At 49.7% G+C, this 27577-nt stretch overlaps 3 protein-coding genes and 1 long non-coding RNA gene across 4 annotated transcripts; 3 read left to right on the top strand and 1 right to left on the bottom strand.

Moving 5' to 3' along the window:
* Positions 1-2059: 2059 nt before the first annotated feature.
* On the top strand, positions 2060-4620 carry LOC137670135 (macrophage migration inhibitory factor). Its single transcript, XM_068412787.1, has 3 exons — positions 2060-2269; positions 3337-3509; positions 4355-4620. The coding sequence occupies exons 1-3, from the start codon at positions 2162-2164 to the stop codon at positions 4419-4421; spliced, it is 348 nt and encodes a 115-aa protein (XP_068268888.1). The 5' UTR covers positions 2060-2161; the 3' UTR covers positions 4422-4620.
* A 729-nt stretch (positions 4621-5349) lies between these two features.
* On the top strand, positions 5350-15923 carry DDX51 (DEAD-box helicase 51). The gene is made up of 16 exons (XM_068412653.1): positions 5350-5386; positions 5566-5942; positions 6349-6593; positions 6720-6870; positions 8364-8509; positions 8863-8934; positions 9119-9225; positions 9764-9872; positions 10448-10593; positions 11308-11506; positions 12128-12243; positions 12336-12452; positions 13459-13560; positions 14037-14100; positions 14315-14449; positions 15313-15923. Exons 1-16 carry the CDS (start codon positions 5364-5366, stop codon positions 15337-15339), a joined length of 2136 nt encoding a protein of 711 aa, XP_068268754.1. The 5' UTR covers positions 5350-5363; the 3' UTR covers positions 15340-15923.
* An 825-nt stretch (positions 15924-16748) lies between these two features.
* On the top strand, positions 16749-23411 carry LOC137669986 (glutathione S-transferase theta-1-like). Its single transcript, XM_068412516.1, has 5 exons — positions 16749-16957; positions 19944-20031; positions 20745-20895; positions 21468-21644; positions 22192-23411. Exons 1-5 carry the CDS (start codon positions 16846-16848, stop codon positions 22396-22398), a joined length of 735 nt encoding a protein of 244 aa, XP_068268617.1. The 5' UTR covers positions 16749-16845; the 3' UTR covers positions 22399-23411.
* Positions 19673-27513, bottom strand: LOC137669987 (uncharacterized). The gene is made up of 4 exons (XR_011049203.1): positions 27351-27513; positions 26811-26901; positions 24116-24283; positions 19673-21279 (listed from the first exon to the last, which is right to left on the bottom strand). It is a non-coding gene; the product is annotated as an uncharacterized lncRNA (long non-coding RNA).
* Between the last annotated feature and the right edge of the window lie 64 nt (positions 27514-27577).

Genomic DNA, 27577 nt, shown 5'->3' with positions numbered 1-27577 from the left:
ACAGCATGAGGTAGGTAGTCTTTTGGCAGAATTGCTTGTGGAGAACACACAGCAGGACCTACCATGGGGAAGCAGTTTCCTTCTCCATAAATCAATCTGCCTTCTTCATAGAGCCACCTGCTCAAAGAACGCTGCCTTTGCCTGTTCGTGGAGCCAGAGCACCAGCATTCTCTGATGTTCTCCTGGTCCAGTTGCTGTGTCCTCAGGCTTTGACTGTGATGCAGGTGGGCATGTATAATTGCAACCCATGAATGCCCCAGTGCTGCTATTTGCAGTCAGCCTCCAGGAAAGGCTTCAGCCTGCCCCACATCTCTTCTGAAGCCTTTCTGTGCTAGATGCCTTCAGAGTTATTCTCAGAGCATCCAAACCCTGAAATGTGTGTTCCTAAGGTACGTCATAGCACAAGTACGACTAAGACCACCTCTACTTGCTAATAATCCTTCTACCCCCTAATAGGGAATGTAAAAGCTTTCTTTGCCTCTGTCTCTGGCACATCATTAGAATGTTCTTTGGTATATTTCTGTAAAACATTTTACCTTTCAGTTTTTTGCTCTTAGACACGTTTCTTCATTGTTCTTATTTTCATCACAAGCAATTGTGTTTTAAAACAGATGCTGTACATCCAGAAAATGTATTGTGAATGCATGAGTCTGGAGCAATCATGTGAGGGAGGGGTGCATACATACACGCTGGTATTTGGTTAACTTCTGAAAATGCATCTTTAGAAGCTATGAAAACATATGCACTGCTTCTTCCTTAGTCAAGGGGGCAAAAGAGAATGAAATTGTAGATGTCTTTCCATTGCATGGCAGCATGGTCAGGGTCTATCACTTTGGGCCTGACAGGCCACAGAGCGGGCACACCAGTGGTGACATTGCTCTCCAGCTTTTCTCCCTGCGCTGCCAGAATTCCCACCCTACCTCCATGCAACTACTCTGGGAGGCAGGAAGGTGGGAGGAATAAGTGGCACTATGCAATGGCAAGGAGCTGAGGATGTCAGTTCTTAATAGCATTGTTAATCACTAAAAAAATAAGTGCTCCAGTCCTGCTAGTTCTCAATGCTACAGCCTGGGCCAGTCCAAAGCATTCCCATACGATACCATCCCTTATTCTTTGTTCAGGGCTATGTGTGTTCGCACATGTAACGTCTGTATGGTCAAGCTTTCTAGCAGCAGCAGTGCCCGGACTTACTTTGTTAAAAATTAACGCATGCTCGATTCCTGTGTGTAAAATGTCTGTGTGGAGAGGGCTCAGGGCCTGATCCTCTTCAGCTTTCCTGTGAGTCATCTCAAGCAGCACAGCAGAGAGCTGCGCCGCAGTCAGGGCAGCGTAAGAGGCAGGGTGGGGAGCCGTGCCCTCTGCAGCCTACGTGCATCGCATCACACAGCCCAGCAGAAGGCTCATCTCAGGCTGCCTCTCACCTCCGAATAGACACGCACCATTTCATTTCTAAGCAAAAAAAAAAAAGATCAGTTCTGCCTTTTTCCAAGTAGAAAAATATGATATAAAAATGAGGACGCTGAGGAGTAATAGATCCGTTTCAATTTGACCGAAAAACCTTACAGAATAATTAAGATGCCAGCAAGTCGGACATTTCAGCTTACACTGCATTAAAACTACGCATAAAATTAAAACAAAAATGTACAAATCTGCCTTTATTTTGCAAAAGAAGAAAACTCCCTTCAGAGCCAGGACTAGTATCCCTTTTTGCAACTGCCAAGCTAGGGCCTGTAGCCCTTTTTGGCCCTGATCCTGCAAAAGCCAGAGTGGGCGCTGCAGCCGTGGTACCGCATGCGCTAGTACCCGGTTATGTATGAGCTGCCCAGCGCGGCAGGGCTCGCTCCCAGGGAGGAGCCTGCAACACACCCTCAAAAAATGCTCCATAGTAGTAACAAAGCAAACGAATAACGGCGGAAAAGGGGCAGAGCTCTGGCCGGGCCGCTGCCGCCGGAGGGAAGCCGCAGGCCGCAGCGAGGGCAGCAGATTGGGGCGGCAGCCTGCCTCGCCGCTCCCTCCCCCGCCCCGCCGGGCGCGGCCCCTTTAAGGCCGGCGCGGCCCCGCGCGCACTAAAACCGCCGCCGCCGCCGCCCCGTCCCACTGCGCCGCCGCTCGCTCCGCTCCGCTGCCGCCACCGGTCCCACCGCCCCCCGTCGCCGCCACCATGCCCATGTTCGCCATCCAGACCAACGTCTGCAAGGACGCCGTGCCCGACAGCCTGCTGGGCGACCTCACCCAGCAGCTGGCCAAGGCCACCGGCAAGCCCGCGCAGGTGAGGGCGGGCGGCGGGGCCGGTGCTCCCGGAGGCGGAGGGCCGCGGCCCGGGGGGAGCGGGGGCCGCCCCGGGATGGGGCCGGCGGGGCTGCGCTGGGAGCGGGGCGAGCACGTGCGCGGCGCCCGGCGGAGGGGCGGCGGCCCCGGCGCTGAGGGGAGGCCGCGGGGCTGCGGCCGCTCTCTCGTCCGCCCGGGGCGGAGGGGTCGCGGCGGCCGAGGGGAGTGTCTGCGGGCCCAACGTGACCGCGGGCCCCGCTGCTCCGGGGGAAAGGGCCCGTTCCTCCCCCCGCCCCCGGCAGCCGCCGAGGGAGCTGAGGCGCGGCGGGCGGTGTCCCGCCGCCTCCGTCTGCGCTGCTTGCCCGGCCCTAGGCCCGGCGGCTGCCGGGGGCCATCGGCCCGGCCGCCCGGAGCAGTAGCCTGAGCTGCAGGAACCTCGGTGCTCGAATGGCTACAACGGCGGAGGCTTGTCTGTGCGTGCGCCCGGGCGCCGGGATTCCAGCCGCGGCGCTGGGCCAGCGACACCTTGGGGGGAAGGGGCTGGTGGCTGCAGGGCCGGCGAGTCTGTGGCAAAGCGCTGTGAGGGGTACGGGAGCTCCCGGCTGTCCCGTGGAGGGATGCAGCCCCTCTCGGGCCGTGCTGCTGCAGCCTGCGAAGTCAAAGCCCGATAAGGCTGAATCGCAGACAGGCTCTTAGACAGGCCCAGGGCTCAGTCAGTGATTTGAGGGTGTGAATTCTGGCACGCACATACAGTTATACAGCCTTTATCTCCAGCCGTGTGCTCTGCCCTGTGCAGCCGTGGTGCTGTGGCAAGGCGTACCCATCTCGCCTGCAGCTTTGCACAAACACAACCATCGTTCCTCAAGCTGGGAGCCAGGCTCGGGGGATCCCCGCAGCGCGCTGCTGTGCCACCCATGTGGGCTGCAGCGCCTGAGCCTCGGAAGGGCGTGAGCTGTGTGGGCCACGGCGCAGCACACAACTGCGCTGTGTGAAGTTAGTGCCTAAAGCAAGGTTGTATCAGGAGAGGGAAGGTGAGATACCCAATAACCGTTTGTTCTCTTACCACAGTACATCGCTGTGCACATCATACCTGATCAGATGATGTCCTTCGGGGGCTCCACCGATCCCTGCGCGCTCTGCAGCCTTTACAGCATCGGCAAAATAGGAGGGCAGCAGAACAAGACTTACACCAAGCTCCTGTGCGATATGATCTCTAAGCACTTGCATGTATCTGCAGACAGGTAAGGCTGGGACATGATGTTGGCTTTCTGAAACGGGTTTGAAAAGTTTATTTAAAAATGCAAAAAGCCAGGAATAAGTCCATGTGTTTGAGAAAATACAAAGTGGTCATCTGCAGCATTTTTCATGTCCAGCTAAGAGTTTGATGCCTACGTCTTTCCCTTGAGTCCTCTGTTAAATGGTGTCCTGTTCTCAGAGTAGGGAAAACTCCCAGAGGACTGACAAGTTGTACAGTGTGTTTTCTGCTGCTGAGGTGTGATGTCTGCTGGTGATGGGAGGCTGAGAGCACAAGGGAGGAGCAGTAACGAGCTGGAGCTGAAAGACAAAGAGGAAACCAGCAGGCTATGAACCGTTCCCTCACAGGCTGCGGAGCCTTGGGAGAGTGTCTGCGTGCAGCAGGGAAGGATGGGGACAACCTGCTGCCACTGACGTGCTGGGGTTGGAAGGGAGAAGTGCAGAGCTGGCCCCGAGGGCCTGCTTGGCTTTCGTAAGGCTGCCTGTCTGTTTGACATGTGTGAAGGACTGCAGCCCTCAAAAACAAAAGGTTTTGATCTCCGGAAATTCTTGACAGGCTGCTAACCAAAAGCTGTCCAGTGTCTGGACAGTCCCCGACTGAAGTAGAGTTTGTATTTTAAAAAAGAAAAAAAGTACAATTCCAGGGACTCCGAGGAATATTGACTGTTTGGAGGCTCCATCAGAGAAGTTAGCTAGATTTCAGTAAAAAAGAAGCTTGAAATTTCTTCTGAGGAATGGGAGGCACTGCCCCCTGTCCTGTTGCCCTGTCTCACTCATTACTTATATAAATGAGTTAATAAGGTCATTGTGTCTTCCTGTGCCTCTTCTGCAGGGTGTACATCAACTACTTTGACATGAACGCTGCCAATGTGGGCTGGAATGGCTCCACCTTTGCGTAGAGCTCTGCCGCCTGTCTGAAGAGGCTGCTCCTGGACCTCCCCTCATCCTGCCCCTTAGCAGAGACCACCGCACAAATGGCCCTGTGTTGCATTTTGTGCTCTCTCAGATTGATGGCTCCCTGCTAGCGTGTTTCAATATTACTGCTTCAACATTCCTCTGTTTTCTCTGTGTAGAAAACCAATAAAGATTTAGAAGTAAGCTGTCTGGTGTAGGCTTTGGCAGGCTGGGGCATGGGAGTTGGGCAAACAGCAACATCTCTCTCACTCTGATTGATGAAGCAAACAAAAGGAACACTTTGGGTGTGTTTCACTTTCTCAGACATGGTATTTCACAGTATGATTTGAGTGGCAGGTGCCTGACACCACTCCAAGGTGATTTTTTTTTTTTTTTTTTTTTTTTTTTTTTTTTTTTTTTTTACCTTGCTGGGCTCCAGAGGCTGTAGGTGCCTTCAGGGCTTCTTGTTGTTGTGAGTTTTGGGGTTGTTTTTTTGGCTGTGTCCTCTTGCCACAGAGGAAGGAGTCCTTGGGCCTGCCCTGTGCCTGCTCCTTCATGGAGGTTTTTCTCTAACACTGTGCCAGCCGCACGGGGGCAAGGAGGGAGTGCTCCCACTCACGGAGTCAAAACGCTGCCATGCGCACGGCTTGTGCTGCTCCCTTCAGGCGGGCAGGGCTGGGGGGCCTGTGGATGCTGCGGGAAGCCTGTCCCCGCGGCGATGCTGTGCGCTGCTGGGCCTCGGCCGGGGGTGCTGCCGCTGAGGCTCTCCCCCCCTCAGCCCCCTCCGCCGCCCGTTCCCGCCCAGCCGCCCTCCCCTCAGGCGCGCGCGGCCCCGCCCCTCCCCTGCCGCCAGGCGGCGCGCGCCCGCCCCCGCGCCTTCTGGCGCCTTCCGTCGCGCGGGCTCGGCTGACGTCATCTCCGTGCGCTCAGAGCGGCGCGGCGCGGCCATGGCGCTCTTCTGCATCAACAGGTACCCCCAGCCCCGGCCTCTTTCCTGCCCGGCCTCTCCCCAGCCCCGGCCTCTCCCCCGCCCCGGGAGCTACGCTCCGGCGTCCCCCCGCGGCAGGGACTCGAGCGGAGGGTGTCTGGGCGGACGGGGCCTGGTGCGGGCGGGTTGTTCCTGAGGAGGTTTTGTCTGGGCTGTTTCAGGTACGGCGGGGAGCAGGAGGAGGAGGAGGGGGCCGAGGCGGAGGAGCGGGCTCGGGTCCTGCTGGAGCGGCTGCGGCAGCAGGCGAAGGCCCGGCAGCTGAAGAAGCAGCAGGAGGCACAGCCCGAGGGAGGGGAAGGTGAGCTGTCCGGAGGAGCCGGCCCCGGGGGTGAACCCGGGGAGGGAAGAAGAAAGAGGAAGGGGGAGAGCGAAGAGCAGTCCTGTGCGCAAGGGCAGAAGAAGCTAAAGAAGAAACAGCCTCGCAGCCCTTCTGAAGAGAGGGCGGATGCTGAGGAGGCAGCAGATGGCAGCATTCCGTCGAAGAAGAAGAAAGAAAATAGAAGAAAATCGAAAGTGCCTCAGGAGAGGAATGAAGCAGGTAATGATAAATTGAGGCCGTGGGATTTCAGGTCATCGTGGTTGACAGTTCTCAACAGAGAAGTAGACGCCAGTTGCCCTTTGAGTAATTTGCTGAATTTAGCTGATGGTAAATTTTGTTTTCCTCTGCTTTATGTGTTCCCAAAGTAATTCTTTTTTTAGGGGAAAGCCCTGTACTGCAAACTTTGAGGATCAGTTTAGGGTGAGGGAAGAAGGGAAGCATATCACCTCAGTCTTCAGTTGCCTCCATACCAATGAAGGAGTGTTGGGCTTTTGCACTTGGATTTAGGAAAAAAGAGGAGCTTGCAAGTTGTTGCTTAAGTCCTACATTGTAAAATGTTCCCTGCATCCCTTTTCTGTAGCATGTTCTGACCTGTAGCTTTGTATTCCTGTTATCCAAATTCCAGATTCTGAAGAAGATATCAAACAACAGGAAAACAGAAGCAGCTTTAACAGTAAGTCTTCTAAAAGGAAGAAGAGGGATGAGGAAACAGAGGGAGCTGAAACAAGGCAGAAAGAGAACAGTGGAAGTACTGAAGGAAATGAAAGCACAAAGGAGGAGCTGTCCTTAGCAGCCTTGGAGGAAGAGGCAAATCCTCCACCCTCCAGCTTGATGGTTCTTGGAGACTACGACAGAAAGCCAGTGCAGAAGGTAACTAGCCTGACTGAATTTTGATGATAGTCAGAAAGGAACATGCATGTTACCAGCTTACTTTATGTATGGCATTGCCTGTTTGACAGCAGAAACACTTTGTTATTCTCCTGTCCCTCACCTCAGGTTCAGCCCTTCTTACCACAGTGGCTTGCTCAGCCCAAGCTAGTGCAGAAACGTATCAAAGATAATCTAATTCCAATCGGAGATGTCCCAGGAATTCATCCCAGGCTGTTGAAAAAGCTGCAAATGAATGGGATAGAGACCTTTTTTCCAGGTACCTTGATACTGCTTTTGCGTCTTCCTAAACTGACTTACGTAGTTCCTGCAGTCTGTTGCTGTATATTTTATGTAGTCAGCGAAGTAAAATATAGAACAAACCCAAGTTTAATGCATCAAAGTGATTGTACCAGTTTTAACGCTTCACTTTCAAAGCTTTATGTAGGCTGAGTAATTGAAGTCTGTCATCTAGTCATAAATGCAGCTTCACAAAATATGGTGGCTTGAAGTAATAGCTCACAGCTGCCAAAAGAGGGAGGTCTTTCTTGTGTCCTCCCATTTTCCCCCTTATGCCAGGCATGTGCTTTAAGTTCCTTTCTGCTGTCTCTGCTTCTAATCAGACCTCTCTAGGAACCTGTTCAACACATTAAAGCAGCAGAAAACTGTTCAAGCAAAAAAAAGCTGTTGATTTTCCATTATTTTACCAGTTTTGCAGTCAAGTACAGTAAGTAGGCCAGCTCATAAATAAGGAGAAAGCACAGCTGGAAGCAGGGATAAGAAGAAGAAGGTGAGATCTCTGACCCTCAGCCAATTTCTTGGTCCAGCTGAGCCTGGAGGGTTAGACTATCAGAGACTCACCAAGGTTACATTGGAAAGCCAGCATGTGTCTTCTCTTTTTAATTATGCTGTTTCATTACGTTTTAATATAAATGCTATTGCTTATTTTGTTCTGGGAGATCTTAGCAGGTTGCTGATAGCAACTTCTTGTGTTTTCTTGTAAATCAAGTGCAGCTTATGGCAGTTGGTAGTAGATAAATCGAGCAATGTCATGCTCTGTCTGGCAGAGATGGTGTGCACTGAAGTCATATGTCATATGCGTCACTGAGTATGGTCTTATCGTGGAGCTAGATCCCCTTGCTGCTAAACCTTGTAGATAAACCAAAGCTGGCCAGTTTGTCAGGGCTTGTCATGGGGCAGGGAAAGGAGAGAGTTCGTGCACGATAGCCAGAGCAGTGGTCTGTACAGGACTGTTTGCGTCAGTCCTTGAGTACTCTCCTGCAGCGAGCTTGACTTACTCCAAAGCCTACAGGAGTTGTGCGTTTTGCTCCTTGGCAGATAAGGCTGCGTTGCCGTGTTGCATATTCTGTGTTTATGTAAGAGTAGTTTGTATTTCAATGAAAGGATGCTTACAGACAAGTATTTATAGGTTTTAAAACTGCCCAGTGCTATCCTAACATGAGAACAAGAAAGCAGATATGAGTGGAAGACAATATTTAACACAGCAACATCCTAGCTGAGCGCTAGAAATAGCTGAATTCTTGGAGAGGGAAATATCTGTATTCAGTGCTAAGCTCTTGTGAGTCAAGAAGAATCGAGTAAAGCCAGATAGCGTCTCTGTTAACAACTGGGTTTGATTTCTTCCTCTCCTAGGCCTGTAACAACAACAGCACAGATGTGGAAACAGATTTATTGTATATACCTGCCTTTCTGGCTACACTGGGTTTATCCCAGTTAACTGTGTAGCTAATGCTTGTTTCCATTTTTGTTCAGTTCAGGCACAGGTGATTCCTGCTATTCTACAGAGTGCGTCCAATGGGTATTTGATGGGGCAGGGAGGATACCGCCCCAAAGACATCTGCGTCTCTGCACCTACTGGCAGTGGTAAAACCCTGTCTTTTGTCATACCCATAGTGCAGGTGAGTTTACCCCCAGTGAAATATCTATAGGGAAAATGCTGGGGTTGATTTTTTTTGAGCGAAACCTGAACTTAGAAGCAGGTCAAAAAGCCAAGGAATTTGTGGCTGCAAAGCAGCAGATTCTTAGCTCAGAGCTGTCTGAGGGAGCTGTGTGAGTCCCCTTCATCTCAGCATCCCACTCCTTTTCTCAGACAACAGGCATAGCATGAGGAATTGGGGGTGTGAAGGGGAGTAAAATGGAAACAAAACTCCGTGAGGATGTGTCAAGCCCATCTCTTCTCACTAGGTCAGATACAAGAACCCCCTTCTCTCCCCACTGCTTTCAGGGACTAATTTGGCCTTTGTTTTGGCAGGTTCTACTGGATCGAGTAGTGTGCCAAGTACGAGCTCTGGTTGTTCTGCCCACCAAAGAACTGGCACAACAGGTATGTGGCTCCTCGCCTTCTCTCTGAGCAGAATTGGACCAAGACAAAGGCTGGTGCAGTCAATACTTTGCTTGGTTGTTCTGTGAAGCAGGCTGAAAACCTGTCAGGGGATTTGATGTTAGCCTAATGGAAAGTATTATTTTAACTGATTTTGTTGTGGCTAACAAAGCCTGTCTCTTTGCAGGTGAGTAAAGTGTTCAACATTTACACTGACGGGACAGGTCTGAAGGTCATTTTGATTACTGGCCAGAAATCTTTTGCAAAGGAGCAGGAGATGCTTGTCCAGAAAAAGTAGGTAAAAAGGCCTTTTGATAAGGTTTGTAGAGGTTGTAAACTATTTAATCTCAGTAAGCAGAGGTCAAAATATAGGCTGTTGCATCACACCATCATGCAATAATGATTTTGGATAGTGTGCTTATATGCTAGACACTGGTTGTTCTGTCTTTGTCAAAGTGCCTGCTGCCACCCCTTTTTTGTGATTGTTGTTTTACTACATTCTGGGGGTTCTTGACCAGCTGAGTAGAATGCAAACATTTACCTTATACCTGCAGGTACAAATGATTGTTATGGGATTTTGCTGCAATTAAGCTTTTTTTAAGAGCAATGAAGAACAACACTTTCTGTTTAAAATGAGGCAGTACAATGGAGAATAGTGTTTAGTGTCCAGCACTGCCTTTGCATGCTCTCCAGAGTAAAGTGCATCTTTGAATTTTATTATTTCTCAGTTAATTGAAGAGTAGGAAAATCTTAAGGTCTGCTGACCAAGGATCTCTGTTGCATGTTTTATGCTGTAGGGAGAAACGTGCTGATGGGCTGCTTGTTCTTTCAGAGTGACAGGCTACTGCAGCCTGGCTGATATTATTGTGGCTACACCAGGGCGGCTCACAGATCACATTAACCAGACCCCGGGGTTCAGCCTGACGCAGCTTCGCTTCCTGGTGAGTCAGCTCCACAGCTCTCCTATCTTAGTGCAGGGTCCATTACAGCTGTAATTTCTGCTTTGTTCTTGCATGGTACATAAATACATCTCTGTTGGAACTGTTGTATGGGCCTAGTCTATGCTCCAGATTGCTCAGGCAGTGGTCTCAAGATGAGGTGTTTTATTCCAACTCGTGACACCCAAGCATCCACCATCCACTTCCCCTTCTGTCTTAGCCTCTTGCAAACACAAACTCAGAGAAAAACCTTATCAGTCAAGGTCAGGTTAAATAGTCAGAATGTAGTAGCTTCTACCATGTGGCAGCCTGTGCAGAGACATAGTTGCAATCTTATTTAGGATTGTGGAGACTTTTATCTCTTATTCAGAGCATGGCTTGGATTTACGTGCAAATGAATGTGTGTGTAGTTTGAATGTCACGCTAGCTACTGAGTTACTGAAATAAAAGCAAAATTCAGTTTTGGGGTAGAAACTTCTGCCTTCATTTGATAATGATAATATTACAAAAGGAAAATAAAAGCTGCCTAACACTAGACAGTATTTAACAAATAGTGTTTTTTGTCCTTGTGAATTCAGATTGTAGATGAAGCTGACCGTATGATCGACGACATGCACCAGAACTGTCTGAACCAAATTGTCAAAGCTGCATTCCAAGTAGAAAATGACTCTGGCTCCAATATGCTTTTTCAGAGGACCAAACCAGGGCCTGTAACAGCAGCCAGGTAAGTTGCCAAATGCATTTCTTTGAACTGGTAGCACAGACACCAGCACTTAGATGCCACTGCCTGCTTCACAGTCCTCCCTCACAGGCACTCCCAAAGCTTGCTTACTCTGAGAAATGTCCGCCGAAGTAAGGCAACTGCTTTTTCAAAGCCTGAAAGAGCAGGTAGTGAACAGCTGATACTAGAGGATGTCTTTTAGACTGAAGCTTAGGTATTGTATTCTCCAAGCTTTCCTTAACTAGACTAAAGGAGCATCAAAAGAATGCAGATATTGTAAGTCTGTGATTCATTTGTACAGTAACTATAGTAATGCCCTCTGGCAAGCTGAGTAATGGATTTGAAGGAAAACTCTGGGAACTGTCTTATCTGCAGCTGCTGTTTTCATACAGCATGGATGGTAGAGGTGTGTTAGAAACTGAAATCAGCGACCAAGGAAGGAAGCAACTAAAATGAGGACACGGATAACTAGGATGCAAGGATGTGTGGAGGGGTAATGGATGTGTGTTGTGCAGCTGGTTGAGAGTGCTGATCAGTTCTGCCTGTGAACTCCACCATAAAACAAGGGTGGAAAAGAACCTACAGGAAAGGCACAGAGCAGGAAGAGAGTATCAAAAAGAGTTAATTGCTTTCCTCATAACATCATCTGAAGGCATTTGTGGAGGAACTCCTTTGCCTCATCCTCAGAGCTCAGCTTCTGTGTGCTGTTTATTTCAGCTCCTGCTATCCTCAGATACCCTTACAGAAACTGCTGTTTTCAGCCACGCTGACCCAGGACCCAGAGAAACTGCAGCAGCTGGACTTATTCCAGCCTCGCCTCTTCACGTCAGTCTATTCTGAGAAAAAAACGCTCAGAGATGGAGCAGAGACCGAACAAGATACTAATAAGAAATACACACTCCCTGAGGGGCTATCGGTATGACATTAATTCTCTTGAATAATTTATACATGAAGATACTCTGGAGTATCTAGTTATGTTTTACCCTATAAACAAATATGTCTTCTTGATGATTCCCTGCATTACAGAGGTGCTGGGTGAAAGTAGCTTTGGGAGTATTTATGACCCAGAGCGCTCTACCTTTGCGCATTTGTTTTCTCATTACTTAGTGTTCGTTTGGCTGAGACTGGATTTTTTTTTTTAATTAAAATCTCTTCATGCAGAATTAAGTTTACCAGCAATGGGGAGTGGAGATATGAAGTAATGTAGTAGCGCTTATCAGCTCTCCATATGTATAATATGCATTTCAAGGCATGTAGATACAGGTCACACTGTAGACGAGAAGGCAGTGCATGTTGTTACTTGCCGTGGAGAAGTGAGAACATGATAACAGCCCAGGTCTCCCGTCTCCACCTTATCTTGTATCCTCCCAGACTGTGACTTGTTCTAAAGGGGGTGGCGTTGCGGGGTCTGGTTTTGCTGCTATTAGTTGCAAAACACCTGAGCCTGTGTCGGTCATGGAAGGGTAGTGGGTTTCAGAGAAAATAGCCTTGGCAAGAAGTAACTTTTCTCTCTGAACTTCTTCCCTGTTGACTACAGCAATGCTACGTGCCTTGTGACCTGAATTCCAAGCCTTTGCTCCTCTTGCATTTCATGCTGACAATGAAATTTACCCGTGTGTTGTGCTTCACCAACTCCAGGGAGGCATCTCACAGGTGAACATATTAATAAGATCACTATAGTAGGTGTCTGTCAAGTAATGTCACAGAGGTAATAAAGTGACTGTTTCTATCCCATTTACCTATAGATTGTTCCTCCTGGTTCAGGCCTTTGGTGGAGTCACAGTGGCTGAATTTTCTTCTCGGTTAGCTCCAAATGAGAGACGCAGAACCATGAAGGAATTTGAACAAGGAAAAATACAACTGTGAGCATCTTAAATGAGTTTCCTGCATGTCTTCCAACATAGGCTATTTCCAGTGTGAAAAGCTAGGTAGAACCAAGAACACAGTTAAATGGGGTCATCTGTAAAACAGCGTGTGCAGGAACCAACTTGCAGAATGTGTGTGAGACGTGGACTTGTGACCTTTGAATTGTTTACCCTGCATGTCACTTGGCCTGTTCTAATCTAGCTGTAAACTGAATTTCTGTGTGTTGTTTTATAACAAGCAGTAAATGTAACTGCTTGTTCATATAGTTGCCCAAAACATATAGAGTTCTGAAAATTGTAAGTTTTTATGTCTCTGTGCTTATGGGAAGAAAATGCATGTTGGTGCTAGAACTATATATAGTAGTAGTGCTTCCTACCAAAGAAATCCCTGATTAGACTGGCATACAGATTTAGTTCCATCCATGTGTTTGATTTGCTTTGTGATTTTGGTAGCTGTATGGGATTGCATCTGTGGAATGTCTCTGAGAAGAAGGTAAATATTTATTTTCTGGATTTTCTTTTTATCCAAACCTGGTGTTTAAGTTCCTCCTTGACTGCTGGAATTTCCAACCTCGCTGTCTGCGTTCAGTGCTTTTGTGGAATGTTCAGATAGATTACAGATTGTAACCTCTAATGTGGTGGGAGCCGTCTGGCTTAGTGTTGTGTGCTTGGAGAACCTGGAAACACCCAGTAACTTTTTATACATGACAGCAGGTGACAAGCCTGTAGTGATGTTTGGAGGTCCACAGGCAGATAGTAATGCCAGTGACAATAAGGAGTGACTTAAAATGCTGCTGTCGTGCTCGGGGGTCAGAGACTGGCTGCCCACTTTGAACAGAGATCAGCAAGAGTTGTGCTGTGTTCACTTGGGTTTGAATTGTGTGTGTAGTGCGAGAGATGTTACCTGAAAATGACTATAATTTATATTATAAATTATAATTTAATTATAATTTTAAATTTTAATTTAAAATTCTGCATTAAATTAACTATAATTTAAAACCAGGTTAATCAGCACAGATGCCACTGCACGAGGAATTGACGTTAAAGGAGTGAATTATGTAATAAACTACGATGCGCCGCAGTTCATCAGGACGTATATTCACCGGTAAGACAACCAGGAACAAAGGGAAGATGTCTGAGCTTTGTTTACTTTGAAATATTTAGCAAAGGTGGCATGCACTTAAAAGGGTTTTTAGCTTTGGGTTTTTTTTACTTTAATATGGAAAGTAGCTTTCTAATGAAAATTAAGCCCATAGCATCACTAGAGTAATGCAGTATTGAAACAGAGAACTTAGCACCCTGTGATAGAAAATGTCTTCTACAGGAGCTAGAAATACTGTCCTGGACAGCATCGAGTATTGGATTTCTAGATGTTCAGAAAACTGCAGTGGCTCAGCAGCTGTGAACAAGCCCTGGAAACATTCATCCTTTGTAACATGGCTAGTCCTGCTGTGCTAACCTCAAAAAACTAGGAAACAGACTTCGTTAAATCTGGAGAATTTCAGAATCAGACTCTTGGAGCTGATAATGGCAGTGACTATGTGGCTAAACTGACTTCACGCTATTTTTTTTGTTTTTCAGAGTTGGAAGAACGGCTCGTGCAGGAAAAGCGGGCGTCGCTTTCAGCTTGGTCCTTAGAATTCAGGTATGTCGTCGGTATGGGATTCATTTGATAAGATTGCATGCAGGGGCGTAAGGAAGAGAAGGCTCATACTGCTTCCCACCTTTTCCAGTCAGCTGAGCTTTGTACTTGGAAACTTCAGTTGTTTCCTGACTAGGCAGCACGTTCCACAACGTGCTCATTTTCTAGCTGACAGGCAGTGGGGTGTCTCATCTCCTGTGTCTGTTTTCTTATGCAGGAACGTAGGTTTCTGCGGATGTTGAAGGATGCCGGCATCCAAGACATAAAGAAGCACCCAGTGAAGGGCAATGCATTAAAGCCATTGGTGCAGCGATATGAGGAAGCTCTGTGTAAGCTTGAGAAGACAGTGAAGGTAATAGAAATGGGGAAGAAAAAAAAAAATCAAACTACAACTTGCACAGCTTATTGCAAATCATGACCAGCACAAATATTAGTGTCCAGGATCCTTTCCTTTAACTGAGACATTTCCATTTCAGTGTGAAGGCAGCATTTGTGGGGGCATCATTATGAAATACTCAGAAAGGGTGGGGAGGGGAGAAGGAGGTTTTCTGTTAAAAGAAAGGCAGGCACCATCCCTGGGGGTATTTAAAAGACATGTCGACGTGGCACTTAGGGACATGGTTTAGTGGTGGACTTGGCAGTGTTAGGTTTATGGTTGGACTTGATGATCTTAAGGCCTAAATGATTTTGTGATTCTGCTCTATGATTTCTGGTGTTTCCTGTTCTGTTCTGCCTTTCTCTTTACCTCTGGAGCTGGGATTTTGGCAACTACCCAGAGGAAGGCACACAAAATGCAGAGATTAAACCTTTTGTCATTATAGTTTTAAGGCTGTAATTTACAGCCATGCTGACTAGAATTGGGTATTCCAAGCCAGGAAAGCATTTTCTGCATGCCCTGCTTTATACACTGGTGGGAAGGTTGAGAGCTTTCAGACAAAAGGGGGGTAGCATTTACCTTGCCAGACGGGTAGACTAGGGATCCGTAATAGACTTTCTGTGCTGTAGGATTTGGACAAGTGTTCTTGCTCTCTAATTTGAGGACTCCTGATAAACATCTGTCCTTGAAAAATTATGATTTTGAGTTCTAGACTAGGAATGTTTGAGAACCGGGGCAGAAAGGATTAGTAAATTGTCCCATTGCTCCCCGAAGTCCCTTCTGTGTGACTCTGAGACAGGGGCATCTTCAGTCACCATCTTAACTTTAATTTTGAACAGAACGAGCGAGCACAGAAACGAGCCTGAATGAACGGAAGCTGAGAAGGTCATGTTTCATGGCACTGAAGCTGCTGAGCAGGATAGGTCATGGACTGCTACCCGGCACGGTGACAATGAGACATGGTCCGTGAATGGAGCTGCGTGGTTGGCTCCTCAACCTTATCACACCTAAAGTCATCCCCCTTCCAAGGACACTGAGAACAGAGTTCAGCTACTGGTTTAAAAAAAAAAAAAAATATCTTGAGATACAGTTATCTTGAAGAGGATTGCATCATATCCTACGCCATATGTAAAACTACCACCAGTAAAGAGAAGAGCCATCACACAGCTCTTGAGCGGGTGCCTGATGGAACTGCTGTCTCCAAAGGTGAGGGCTGCGCTCTTTTTGCCTCTGAACTGGGACAACTCCTGATTCTGTCTTACTGCACAAGCAGCTGCATCTGTAAATGCATCAACACCTCTACAGTGCCTATAGCAGAATTGTGTTTGAAGAGCTGCTCTAGGCTGCAGTGACTGCAAATTTTAAATAAATACTATTATATATTTTTAAAACAGTGTCTAATAAAGGTTCCTGGGTACAGGGATGGAGATAATGTTGGAGAGATTTTTCACTTGAGTAGTCCTGTGCCTTTCTTGTCATTTTCTTGCCTATGTGGTTTGCTTCCAGTATTCAGTACCAGTGGCAACAGCAGGTATTACTAAGTGTTGTGTTAGTGTTAATGCAGACTAAAATGTCTGATGTCTAATATGAATATCCTGGAGCCAGCTACTCTCACTGCAAGCCATAGATCTGTATTTGACACATGCCACTGATATTTTTAGCTGCCCCTAGTCGAAGGCTTAGAGCTACCCTGTAGCTTCAGCCTGCCCGCCAAGACCTTCAGCAGGAAACTCCCCTGCTCTGGCTTTGTATTTTGTAAGATGAAATAAATGTACACCAGTGTTAGCAATACATTATTGGAGCAAAATGAAGGGCTGGGAATCTTAGAGGGATGGGGGTTGGGAAGGGTGGTTGTAAAGATGGGAGCAATGTGGGGTGTTATAGCAGTGAAGTAGCATGTGTCTTCCTACTGTGCGACTGCTTTCTCTTGCAGTGTTTGCATAGCACGGGTGCCTGGGCTGCTGTCAGCGTAGCAGGAACGGAAAGTCCTCTTAGGCCAGGGCTGGGAGCTGCTGTGAGCAAAGGATCTGCCTGTTGTGCACCTGCACCCCGCCAGCCTAGCTTTGGTTTTCCTTATCATTAAGCAATTAAGGGCAGTTATTAAGACAAGCCCGAGTTCAAATCAGAGGTGGCAGAGCCTGGTTGGGGCTTTGCTCTGGAAAACTGCCATCGCCCCCGGCCTTTGGAACCACGGGGCGCGGCTCTGCCCGGCCCTGACCCCCGGGGTCTCCCCGGACGGGGCGGGGGCTGCTGCGCTCCGCCCCCGCGGGAGGGCCCGGCGCTGCCCCGCCCCGCCCCGTCCCGGGAGCGCGGGGGGACGGGACGGGCCGGGAGCGGCGGGACCGAGTGGGAGCAGCAGCAGCAGCGGCGGGATGGGGCTGGAGCTGTACCTGGACCTGCTCTCGCAGCCCTGCCGGGCGCTCTACATCTTCGCCCGGAGCAACAACATCCCCTTCGAGTTCAAGCACGTGGAGCTGATGAGGGGTGAGCGGGGCCGGGGGCGGCAGGGGCTGGGCTGGGCTGGGCTGGGGTGGGGTGGGGTGGGGTGGGGGGGGGGGTCCTCGGCCCCCCGCGGCGGGACCCGGCGCTGTCGGGGCGCCTGGCTGTGCCCCCTGCCCCTGCTGCTGCGCACAGCCAAGCTGGGCTCCCCCCGCGCTGGGCTCCCCCCGCGCTGAGCTCCCCCCGCGCTGGGCTCCCCGAGCCCAGACCCCGGAGTGGGCCCCCCGGGCCGGGCTCTCCCCGGGCCGGGCTCTCCCCGCCGCTCCGGACACCGCGCTGGTTCTCGCCCCCGCGCAGGGTGGGACCGCGTTACTCAATCGTCCCCCTCGGTGCTGCCAGCGGGTGGGGTGGCCCTCCAGCTGCACAAGGCTCCCGATGTCAACAGGAAAACAAACCCTAATTTTCTAAAGAACCCCCGCTCTTTAGGCGGCAGTCTGCGTGCCTGCGCTCCCCTGCACTAAATACGACCCTGCGAAGGCGTGTGATGCCCCTGAAGTTGACCCTGCCCCAGCAGAAAATGGGTCTCCAAACCAGGACAGCTTTTCTGAGAGGCAGCGCTCAGATGCACGGGGTGTGAGGCCGTTTAGATGGAAAACAAAAAGCAACAGAGATGGGACGCTCACGTATGGGCGAGGCCAGCTGAGGTGCACGGTTCTTCCTCTCTTAATTCAACTTCCTTAGAAAACGTTGCTCTCCGGTAAGCAGCAGCGGCTGCTGCAGAGCAGCTTTTCTCCTCTTAGCAGGGGTTAACGGCCCCTTGGGAAGGATCCTCGCGCCCAGAGCCCGCTGATGTCCCCCCGTGTGCAGGTAGGGCAGGACAGCCAGCCACCCCTCTGGGGGTTTCATCAGGTCAAGCTGCGGTGGAGTTACTTTGAGAGGGTTGAGGACAGGTTTGCACAGACAGCGAAGGCAGCGGAGCGAGGCAGCGCAGCCACCAGGGATCTGAACGCTGAGAAATGGAGAAGAGAAGGTGGTTTAGTTTCTATTAAAACCAACTGATAATCAGTAGGAGCCTGCCCAAGAGGTATCGTGTGTTTTCACCAAAGGATGCCCAAAGATCTGTATCTCTTCTCTTTGTGACTAAAGCTGTTAAAAGCAATCCTTCAACCTTTCCAGAGCTCTGCTGGATTTGAAATTAAGATAAAGTATTGGGCATAAAAACGCCTCAGTAAGTAACGCCTAAAAACAATGAAAGATGAGAAGGCTCCTGGGGCTGAAATTGATAAAGGAACAAAAGAGGCTCCAGCTTGTGACTTAAACCTCAGGCGTGTTGTGGTTTAGGCTCTGGGTGTTCCCCTGCACACCTTAGCTGTGCGTTGGCTGCACCTCGCTGCGGCTTTCCTCTGACCTGCCTCGGTAGGAAAAAATTGTTGCTATTGTTTGTAGTTGGGGGCAGGCCCATGTAGTGTCCTTCCTCTTCATTCTCAATAAATAAACAGTTGGGGTGAGACACTGGGGCAAAGAAGAGGAGGGTGGCAGGCAATGAGAGCAGGAAGGAGAATGGAGCAACTGAAATACGGGTATCGGGGAACTGAGAGGAAGGAAAGTGAATTACATCACAGTTTCCTGGTGCTCTGTGCCCTGGGGCATCAGCACTTGCTTTTGTTCAGTGGATTTAAGATGGGTAATTTGTTTTATGGGAATGTTGCAGGTGCGTCCCGTTCCCACAGCGTGTGCACCTCCCACGCCGTGGGGCAGCACTCCTGGTGCCCGCAGCTGGGTCAGCTCGGCATCCGGCTGCTCGGCAGATGGATGTGGGCACACCGGCCCCCGGGTGAGCACTCACTCGGGGATACGGTCCAAGGACCCACGGTACATAAGAACCAGGTGGGGGAACATATATTCAGATTTGAGCTAAATGTGACCCCCTAGAAAAGCTCTGGGGCCCCTGGCAGGGTGTGTCTCAAGGAAATAGGTGGAAAGAGTGAGAATGGATAGAAATCACAGGACACTCCAGGGACACCCGAGGACCTGGCATCTGCACACCGTGTGTAGGAAATCCCAGCGTCTTTTTGAAAGGGGGTGGGGGAGACGAGCTGTGAGCCAAGTGACAGGGGAATAGTCACAAATCAGGTTTACCAGGTACTGGGAAAACTAAAACCATTTCCAGAGCATCGCCTCTGGCACAGGGATTCTTGGGTGACTCACACAGAAGGACATGGCACTGGGTTAGACGTTAGAGGAACTTGAACACAGAGATGCACACGTATGACTGAAGCCAGGGGCTGGAAAAGGCTGGCACGAACAAGTCACGTAAAACAAGGCTCCTGGGACTGGGTTCAAACATAATGGAGCACTCTGAGACCTCAGGTGAACAAAGGACCTTCTCCTGTCAGGTTTACTTTCGGAGGGGGGACTGAAAGGTAGCTTAAAAGCAAGCTCAAATCCATATTTGCTCTGATAAAGGATGTGCAAAACTGACATAAAGACCTGATTGATAGATCTGTAATAAAGTACCCTGGTTTCATAGGGGATCACAAAAATCTATTTTCATCTGAGGACTAAAAAGAGTTGAATATAAATTACATTATCTTCCAGCAAAAAAACCCAAACATATCCTTTGCTTTCTCACTGTCCTTGTGGTTTGTGTTTCTGATGCCGAGATCTCTTTCCTCCAAGGCGCTCAGTGTTCACTCTGGGGTTGTACAGGACAGGTACCTCCCGGCACAAACTTAGAGCTGATAGAGCCCTGAGTGGACAAGTGCTGCTGGTATGAAAGGACTCTTAACCATTCTGACCTTCATCAAGAGGTTGTTCTGGTATGCAGGCAATAAGCAGGTAAGTTGACATCATAGGGCACAGCCCGTATTCACCCTGCAATGTTTTTTATTGCATATAAACTTAAACAAGACTGTATTTGTACAATCGAAACCAGGAACTTGAGGCCAGATGGTCCCCACAGACTCCTCGGGTGTTTGCAGACAGGTCCTGAGCATTGCTGCCATGTAGAACTTCTCGTTTCCCTCCTCAGGGCAGCACAGGACGGAGGAGTTCCGGAAGGTGAACGCCCTGATGCAGGTGCCCGCGCTAAGGGACGGTTCTTTCACCTTAACAGAGAGGTGAGGCTCCAATAAGCTCAAAGCCCTACTGCAGTGTTGTTTATCCGAATGCTGGGATTCTGCCAGTGTACTCTTCGGTCTCTACTGGGACTCCAGCCCAGGTAGCTGTTTGCTTCCTTCCTGTCTGTTCCACTTGCACGTAAAATAAACCCTGTTTCAAGAGCTGCTTTCTCATGTAAGCAACTCAAACAGCATTGATCATGGAAAAACCTGTGAGCTGCTGCTTGGAGCTGGCTTGCACGTAGGCAATGTCTCTAAGCCGAAATACCTGTCCGCGTGTCCTCCTGCTCTCTGCCTTCAGCTGGAGGTCAATGCAGTAACCCTGACGCAAGGCACCCGCTGCTGGATGCCCAGGCAATACAAAGCTCTGATTTGGTATAAACTCATTAAAGGTCTTTCCCAACCAAAACGATTCTATGATTCTGTGGCTCATACTTGCTCAAAAATGTCGATGTAACTGTGCCGGCAGGCCACGTCTGTCTCACGGGGCTGATGTATCAGATAATTGCTGCCCACCAGCAGCCGGTCAAGCCAGCACAGACTCTCCCATGTGCTGTGCCTAGCTGGCAGTTGTGTGTCCTGCACTTCTGCCTGCCTCAGACCAGGTTTGTGCTGCTGCTGGTCCAGCAGTGCGAAATTTGGGGGAAGAAGGAAGGATGAGGTGCTTTAATCTCAGCTGATCTGCTCACCAGACTGCCTTGCTCTCTGGGCAGCATTGCAATCCTGCTGTACCTGGCACGGAAATTCAAGACTCCTGATCACTGGTACCCATCCGACCTGCAGAAAAGGGCTAAGGTTGACGAATACCTGTCGTGGCAGCACGTCAGCATTCGTGGGAAGGGGAGCAAGCTGTTCCTAACCAAGGTAAGACCATTATGTACCAAAAACTTAGTGCTAAGAGCTGTGAGTGCAATGGCCCAGGAAGGACCTCCTGTGTGCGGGACCTAAGCAAGTGTCCAAGCCAGGTGACAGATAGGAACAAAACTAGATCTGGAATTGACTTTGCTGCTCAGCTGAGCCTAAGTGAAGTGGCCCGAATACTTCGTGCTGCAGCCACAGCTCTGTGTGTGCACTGAGATCCACAGCAAATTCGTCCTGGGTGAGCAGCTACCACCAGACACAGCTCACTGCCTTCGGCCCGGCTTCGTGGAAAGAATGAACCTCCCTTTGGAAAACAAAACAGCGTTGCCTGCAGATGATGCAGCCTTCCCTTGGGAGGAGACTCTCATGGTTGAAATTTCAGACTTTCTAGGGAGGAGACAAGGACAGGCAGGAATTAATGACTGACATTAATGTTAATCTGCTGAAGGAGATTAGCACTACTAGTTGTTCTCATGCACGGCTGGTGAGGGATCCTTAGAAGAAAGCAGTGGGAGGGTGTGGACTAAGTTTGGAGGGAAATATATAAAAAGCAACTTGTTTCTTCTTCCTGCCAGGTGTTTCTGCCTCTCCTCACAGGCCAGCCAGTTCCTCCAGAGAAACTGGAAGGTGTTGCTGAAAAGCTGAACGTTGTCCTGAAGCAGTTTGAGGAGAAGTTCTTGCAGGACAAGCCTTTCATCGCAGGCAGCGAGGTCTCCCTGGCAGACCTTGTAGCACTGGTGGAGCTCATGCAGGTGAGCATCAACCCCAATGCTGTTGGATATGCAAGCTGGGTTACAGGCAGGCCAGGCCAAGGTGTAGCTACACCACCAGCACCCCTTTAATCTTTCACCCTGCAGTTAACTCCTTAGTGGAGTTAAATCTTGTTCCTTTTTGACTTTGACCATAATTGAGCTTGCCATGGACCACCTACTTTGAGACAGTTCTCTCTATAGAAGTGTGGACAAAATTCCTCAGAAAAAAAGATAAATTACAAACTAGGCAGAGAAGGTACAGATACTTGGAAGAGAGGTGTTGGTGTGCATGGACCTCTGTGTTCTGCATTAGACAGTTCCTGGGTTAGCCATGGCAGTGCTCTTTTGCTGCATGTCCCAGGGGACAGCAGCTGCTGAGGATGACAGCACTCGCTTCCTACTAGCTAAGAGCCAGAGATGAACTCCACCTAACGTGACGACTGTCTGCTGCCTTGAGCCAAAGGCATACCCGTGCTTCATTCTGGTCCCATCCCTGGTAAATGTGGTGTTTGACTCACTCCCAGGTTCTCTTGCTCTCTCCCTGCAGCCTGTAGGTGCTGGCTACGACCTCTTTCAGCAGAGGCCAAAGTTAGCAGAGTGGCGCGGTCGGGTGGAAGAAGCGGTGGGGAAGCAGCTCTTCCAGGAAGCCCATGAAGGGATCTTGAACATCCAGAACTTGACCGCTGATCAGATGCCACCTGAACTGCTGGAGCATTACAAGCACCAGTTCCTGAAGCAGGCCAGCCAGAATTAGGGGGTTATACTCTAAGTAAAATGGATTATTTTGTGCAGGCTTTTTGTAGTATTTCAGCATTTCTTCTAAAAATCATACCGAAACACCATTCCAGAAAATTCACTTCAATCACAGCCTTTCTGCTGCTTAGAAGGGAAGAAAACTACATCTTAAACAGACTGCAGTGAGCTGCTTTCCCCTCTTGTCCACTACTGGTATGTGAGCTGTAGCCCTGTAGGCTTTTCTTTCTTGCTCCAACACCACTGGATCTGCTTGAGGACAGAGGTGATTAGTCCGTGTGGGAACTGGGGCCAGTCAGAACTGCCCTTTCCATCCCTGTTTTGAGTTTCCCAGGTCACAGCACTATAGAAGGGACAAAGGTTTCCTCAGGGTGTGGCAGAGCAGATCTGTCTGAAACAAGGGAAAATCATTGAAAATGGCTTTCCCTTTGCAACAATCTCAGCTGGAAGATTTTTGCTCTTTCCGTAGAGGGACAGGTCCGGGCCCAGCCCTTGGTGGGGACCCTGCCAGGTCTCTCAGAGCACTTTGCCACTAGAGGCTGCTGTGTCACCTCTGGGAGCAAAGGGACCTGATCCCTGTGAGCAGGGGGGCTGTGCAGGTACCCAAGTGAGGCCTCCAGCTTCTGGGAAGGACGGGGTTAGTCCTGTCAATAAAGATCCTCAACTACAGACTCATGCCATACTCTACAAAGAACAGCCTGCACGGCTGAGGAAAGCTACTCTGCTAGGTGAAGCTGCTCCAAACCACGCGGTCCCCGTCCCCAAGCCATCCCCGTGCTGTGTCCTTTCCCCGCAGCAGGTTTGTCGGTTCGATGGAGGCCATTCAGGCCAGGCTCTCTCCACTGATGAGTGCTGCTGTGGTCAGGCCAGCACTGGTGGCAGAGGGAGCTGTGCTGGCCAGCCCCGGGTGAGCAGAGCGCACGGTGTGAGCTGAGTAATGCCTCAAGTACCATTAATGTGCCACTACTCTTGTGTCATGTCAGACTCTCCAGTAAAGTTAATGGTTACACTCGCCATGTGTTGTAGCTCTGCTTGGATTTGTAAACAGGATTTGGAAGGAAGAGGCCACTGATTCATCCTCTGCACCTGTGCAGCACCCTTCGCACCGCTCGCCTGTGTCCCTTTGTACCCCTCCTGCCTTCCTGTCCTCTCCCGTCCCTGTGACCTCCCATTTCCCGGTATGAGCCGTGAGGAAGGTTCCAGTTGGCAGAACTGGTTTTTTTTTTCCCCTTCTTGTTAAGCTCTGGTTGTATCTGGAAGTCCATTTGTCTCTGCGCTGTGGCCTGCTGAGTGGTTACACTGCCCGCAGAGATGGCTGCGTACTATGCTGGGTCTGAGATGTAACTCATCTCAAACCATTCTATGATCTTAATGCAAGTCAAGTTACTATAGTGCTCAGAAAATGTGGAAGTAGCTGCTCAAACCAGTCTCATGCATCCTTTCATCTGGACCTCCTGGTTTTGGGGAATGAGCCAGCTGTCTCCTGTGTGTTTGTTTCCTGAGTAAACCTGCCCTTTCGTTCAAAAGGGCACCGTGAACCACAGCTCGCAACGCATGTCCCCGCGGGCTGAGCTGAAGCAGCCGAGCAGGCTGGTCCCTTTTACTTTCCAGTCTTACAACCTGCAGGAAATCCTAAATGTCAGTGGTGAAAAATGAGATTTGCCCCAAAACCCTTTCAGTTTCAATGCTGGCACAGGCAGGGACATTTTTCTTCTTACCTGATTTTTTATTGGTGAGTTTGTTGAGGAGAGCCTATTTCACTCCAGCCGGCAAAGTCGGTGACAGCAGCTTTCTTCTCGCCCTGAGAGCGCTTGCGTGGTTGGTGCCCAAGCAGCGAGCCCGTGGGCACTGCCCTGCTGCTCCGCCCTAGCAGCTTGCCTGCAGTGCTAAGCCGAAAGAGAACAACAGCCTGTTTCCACTGTGCCACCAACCGCTTCCTTTCCCCTATAATCTGCAGCTCACCACAGCCACCAGCTGGGCTTCTGCGCACTGCTGGAATAAAACGGGTCCTTCTTTGCTACCCCACCAAAGCAGCCCAGCCTTGCTGCACTCTCTCCTGTTAGCATGTTTGTACTTTGCCCAACTGCCAGATTCCTGACCTCCAACTTCTCCCTCTTTTTGTAGAGAGCAAACCTCCTCCTACCAGCACAATAAATCCTCACACAGCTTCTGTTCAAGCAGAAGCAGAGCAGAGAAACCATCACAACCAAAAGCCTAATCTATAGAGTGCTAATCTTGACAGACCTCAAACCAGGCTTGGTAGCAGAGCCCTTCTTGGTACACGTCTCCCTCCAGAATCTCGACATAGGGCTGCTCTGCGTGCAAAACCATTGCAGGAGCCAAAGCAAATAGTGTGGGTTTTTTTTTTTCTTATTTAAAATGATACTTGCAGTACAAGAGCTCCATATAAGAGAGTCTTGAGCCAATTTTCTGCTTGTTTGAATAAGGCACAAGTTCCTTAAACGTCACCCATTGTGTGCTCCTGCAAAGACAGCTGCCTTCAAAAACAAGTTGGAACCGTGCTCAGAGCTTGTTGTCTGGTGCTCCTCTGCTGCCAGTGCCACAAAGCATGAACACACTGTTGGGTATTGCCTCGCTCTAGCACGGTCATGGTGACAGGAGGAGATTTTAAATTGTTTTCACCACAGTCACCTCTGTCTGCTCTAAGCCCACCTGAATTGTAGTTTCCCTCTCCCAGTGAAGCTGTGTGTGCAGTGACCAGTGCCATTTGGGGCCCTTCTACACACGCAGGACAAAGCACCTCAGTGTAACTCCTTGAATGGCACCAGAGCTGTACAACAGATAAATCTGCCTTGGTGTTTTTTTCACCCTAAATCATGGAGATAAGGCATCTCGTCCTTGTACTTTGCTTTTGCTGTCCCTCCACCTCCCCCAGTTTGTTCATGTGTCATTTGATCTTGGCTGGTTCCAGCTCCTAGACTGAAAGCCCCAAGAGCTGCCTGCCAAAACCCAACGGGTTGTGCCAGAGTGTTGCCTGCCTCAGTGCAAGGTCTGTTTGGTGTCCGCTCCCCTTTCACCTGAACACAGAGAGAGGTGACACCTCCAGTGACAGTTTCATGTGCTCTTCTGATGCCATTTCCTCAGTTCTTTCCAGGGGCTATTTGGAAGTTGGTGAGAGCCTGTGATTTCTAGAATAAAATGAAGCTGGGATACAGAAAATGGGAGGAATGTTTAAAAAAACCAGCTACACATCCTGAGACATTTTCTAAATGATTAAGAAATAAACTGCAAAAATTACTGCATTTTTCTGTGTTATTCCTGTTTCCAAAGAGCTGATTGGGAGGAAAAACAGCCTTTGAGGTGATGGAGCCAAATGAAGCTGGAAGCTGGAAGCACTAGCCTAGAGCAAGGAATAATGCAATCAAATGCCATGTAACACAACCAGATAAAAATATCTCTGTGGTTGTGTGGGCTGTGCAGTGCAGTCAGCCAACTGGAGAAAAACCTAAGGAAGGAACATTTCCAGGAGGCACATGAAAAGATCTTTGAAGTCCAGATAGGTCTAATGGATCCATTGAACCATAAATAAAGGAGCAAAGTGAACCCCCATTGCTAATCTTGCTGCCCACCGCTGAGATCAACGAACTCTTCTCAGTGGTATCTGAGAGCAGGGACATGCAACCATTTTGAAGCACAAAGACTTCTCAGACTATTACCTGTGCAGAGCCACATTCACGCTCCTTTTCCCCACTCCCTTCACATTTAAGATTTCTTTGCACTGAAGGAGTTTGACATGAACCCAAGCACCTGCCACAAGACACTGAGCCTTCATCTCCAGCGTGTTGGTGATGCATGTGGGTGCTCTAGAGGGTAAACTGTACTGTGGGGGAACTGAAGTGTGTGTGTGCACAGCCCCTCTCCTTGTTCTGGCCAAGAAACTGAAAAAATCTTATCGTGCAGTTATAAATCTGAACAATGGCTCTGAAAATAGGTGTGTGGTGCAGTGGACTCAATACTTCATGTTGAGATGCAGCTTGTTCACCAGACTCTGGCAGACTGACCAGTCTAACGATAATCCCCACTCCTAAGGAGTTCTCAGAGCAGAAGTCTTGGCAAAGTGGTATAAAATGAAGCACCTGAAAGTGTTCCAGTTTGTAATTTATCCAGTCAACGAGCTCCCGGCTCAGTATCCAAACCTTTTCACCACCCTTTGTAATGATCCTTTACACAAGTAAAAGAGCAACTGATCCTCCAGTTCCCTCCCCCTGAGGTTCCTGTGGCTCTTTCCAAGGATTTCTGCGTGACATAGAAGCTCTCTGGCACAGCACTGATAAAAAGGTGTCAGCTGAGCCGAGGTGGGTTTGACTGGGGGTGACTTTGCTCTGAGCGCTTCAGCCACTCTATCTTCTAGAGTCACAGAAGTCCCTGTACTCAGCCCGCATGTCACCTTACCCGAATCACACAGCTCTGAAATGCTGTGGGCTCCATGCAAGGGCTTGAATTCAGTCTGAATTTCTTTAGTCTCCTCTGCTTGTGCGGAAATCTGAAATGACAAATACCAGGCAGAAAGGAAAGTCATTTGACTGTGAGCATGCAGAAGTAACGCCCGCAGAGAAGTCCTCCACGCGTCACTGCCATTCAGTCGTCACCTTGCAGCGCTGGGCAGACTACATGACCAGAGAATTATCTTCTGAACTGAAAACCATACTAAGATCTAGAGGTGCGAGATGAACGCTGGCTTAGGGATGTCACGCAAGGGCCCCATTTGCAGTGTGACACAAGTATTTACCTTGTGAGAGCCGCGGTGGGATGCTGCAGGTGACAGCAGGGTGACCGCACAGCAGGGTGATAGCAGGCTGCCGAGCCCCCACGGCATCAGCCAGGGCTGCGGAGGGGAAGGATGGCCCCTGCTCCCTCAGCGCTTAGTACCAACCTCCCCCCTGCGGTTAGTAATTTACCGTTACTCATAAGTTACTATTACTCATCTGTTACCTTCTTGTCCTGCAGCAGGCCTGTAGGCAGAGGCCAGCCCTAGGGTGGCCAGGGCAGCCTAACCCTGCTGGTGGGGACCCCTGTGCCCCGCCAGGCTCCAGCCCTGCGGGGTGGGGACCCCTGTGCCCCCCCAGGCTCCAGCCCTGCCGGGGTCCTCCGGCATTTCCCCTGCCCTCGCCCCGCAGGAGACTCTTGCCCCTAGGCCCCCCCGGGGCGCAGACCCCGCT

This window comes from Nyctibius grandis, chromosome 14 (assembly GCF_013368605.1).
Source record: "Nyctibius grandis isolate bNycGra1 chromosome 14, bNycGra1.pri, whole genome shotgun sequence".
In the NCBI taxonomy this organism is placed as follows: Eukaryota; Metazoa; Chordata; class Aves; order Nyctibiiformes; family Nyctibiidae; genus Nyctibius; species Nyctibius grandis.
This window is presented reverse-complemented; position numbering and strand designations above follow the sequence as displayed.

Excerpts from the sequence above, each read along its gene's own strand:
- LOC137670135 (XM_068412787.1), top strand. The coding sequence starts at position 2,162 with ATGCCCATGTTCGCCATCCAGACCAACGTCTGCAAGGACGCCGTGCCC. Across the intron at positions 2,270-3,336 it reads CCACCGGCAAGCCCGCGCAG|TACATCGCTGTGCACATCAT; the intron begins GTGAGGGCGGGC and ends CTCTTACCACAG. Across the intron at positions 3,510-4,354 it reads TTGCATGTATCTGCAGACAG|GGTGTACATCAACTACTTTG; the intron begins GTAAGGCTGGGA and ends CCTCTTCTGCAG.
- DDX51 (XM_068412653.1), top strand. The coding sequence starts at position 5,364 with ATGGCGCTCTTCTGCATCAACAG. Across the intron at positions 12,244-12,335 it reads TCCAGGGAGGCATCTCACAG|ATTGTTCCTCCTGGTTCAGG; the intron begins GTGAACATATTA and ends ATTTACCTATAG. Across the intron at positions 13,561-14,036 it reads ATCAGGACGTATATTCACCG|AGTTGGAAGAACGGCTCGTG; the intron begins GTAAGACAACCA and ends TTTGTTTTTCAG.
- LOC137669986 (XM_068412516.1), top strand. The coding sequence starts at position 16,846 with ATGGGGCTGGAGCTGTACCTGGACCTGCTCTCGCAGCCCTGCCGGGCG. Across the intron at positions 20,896-21,467 it reads GCAAGCTGTTCCTAACCAAG|GTGTTTCTGCCTCTCCTCAC; the intron begins GTAAGACCATTA and ends TCTTCCTGCCAG. Across the intron at positions 21,645-22,191 it reads CACTGGTGGAGCTCATGCAG|CCTGTAGGTGCTGGCTACGA; the intron begins GTGAGCATCAAC and ends CTCTCCCTGCAG.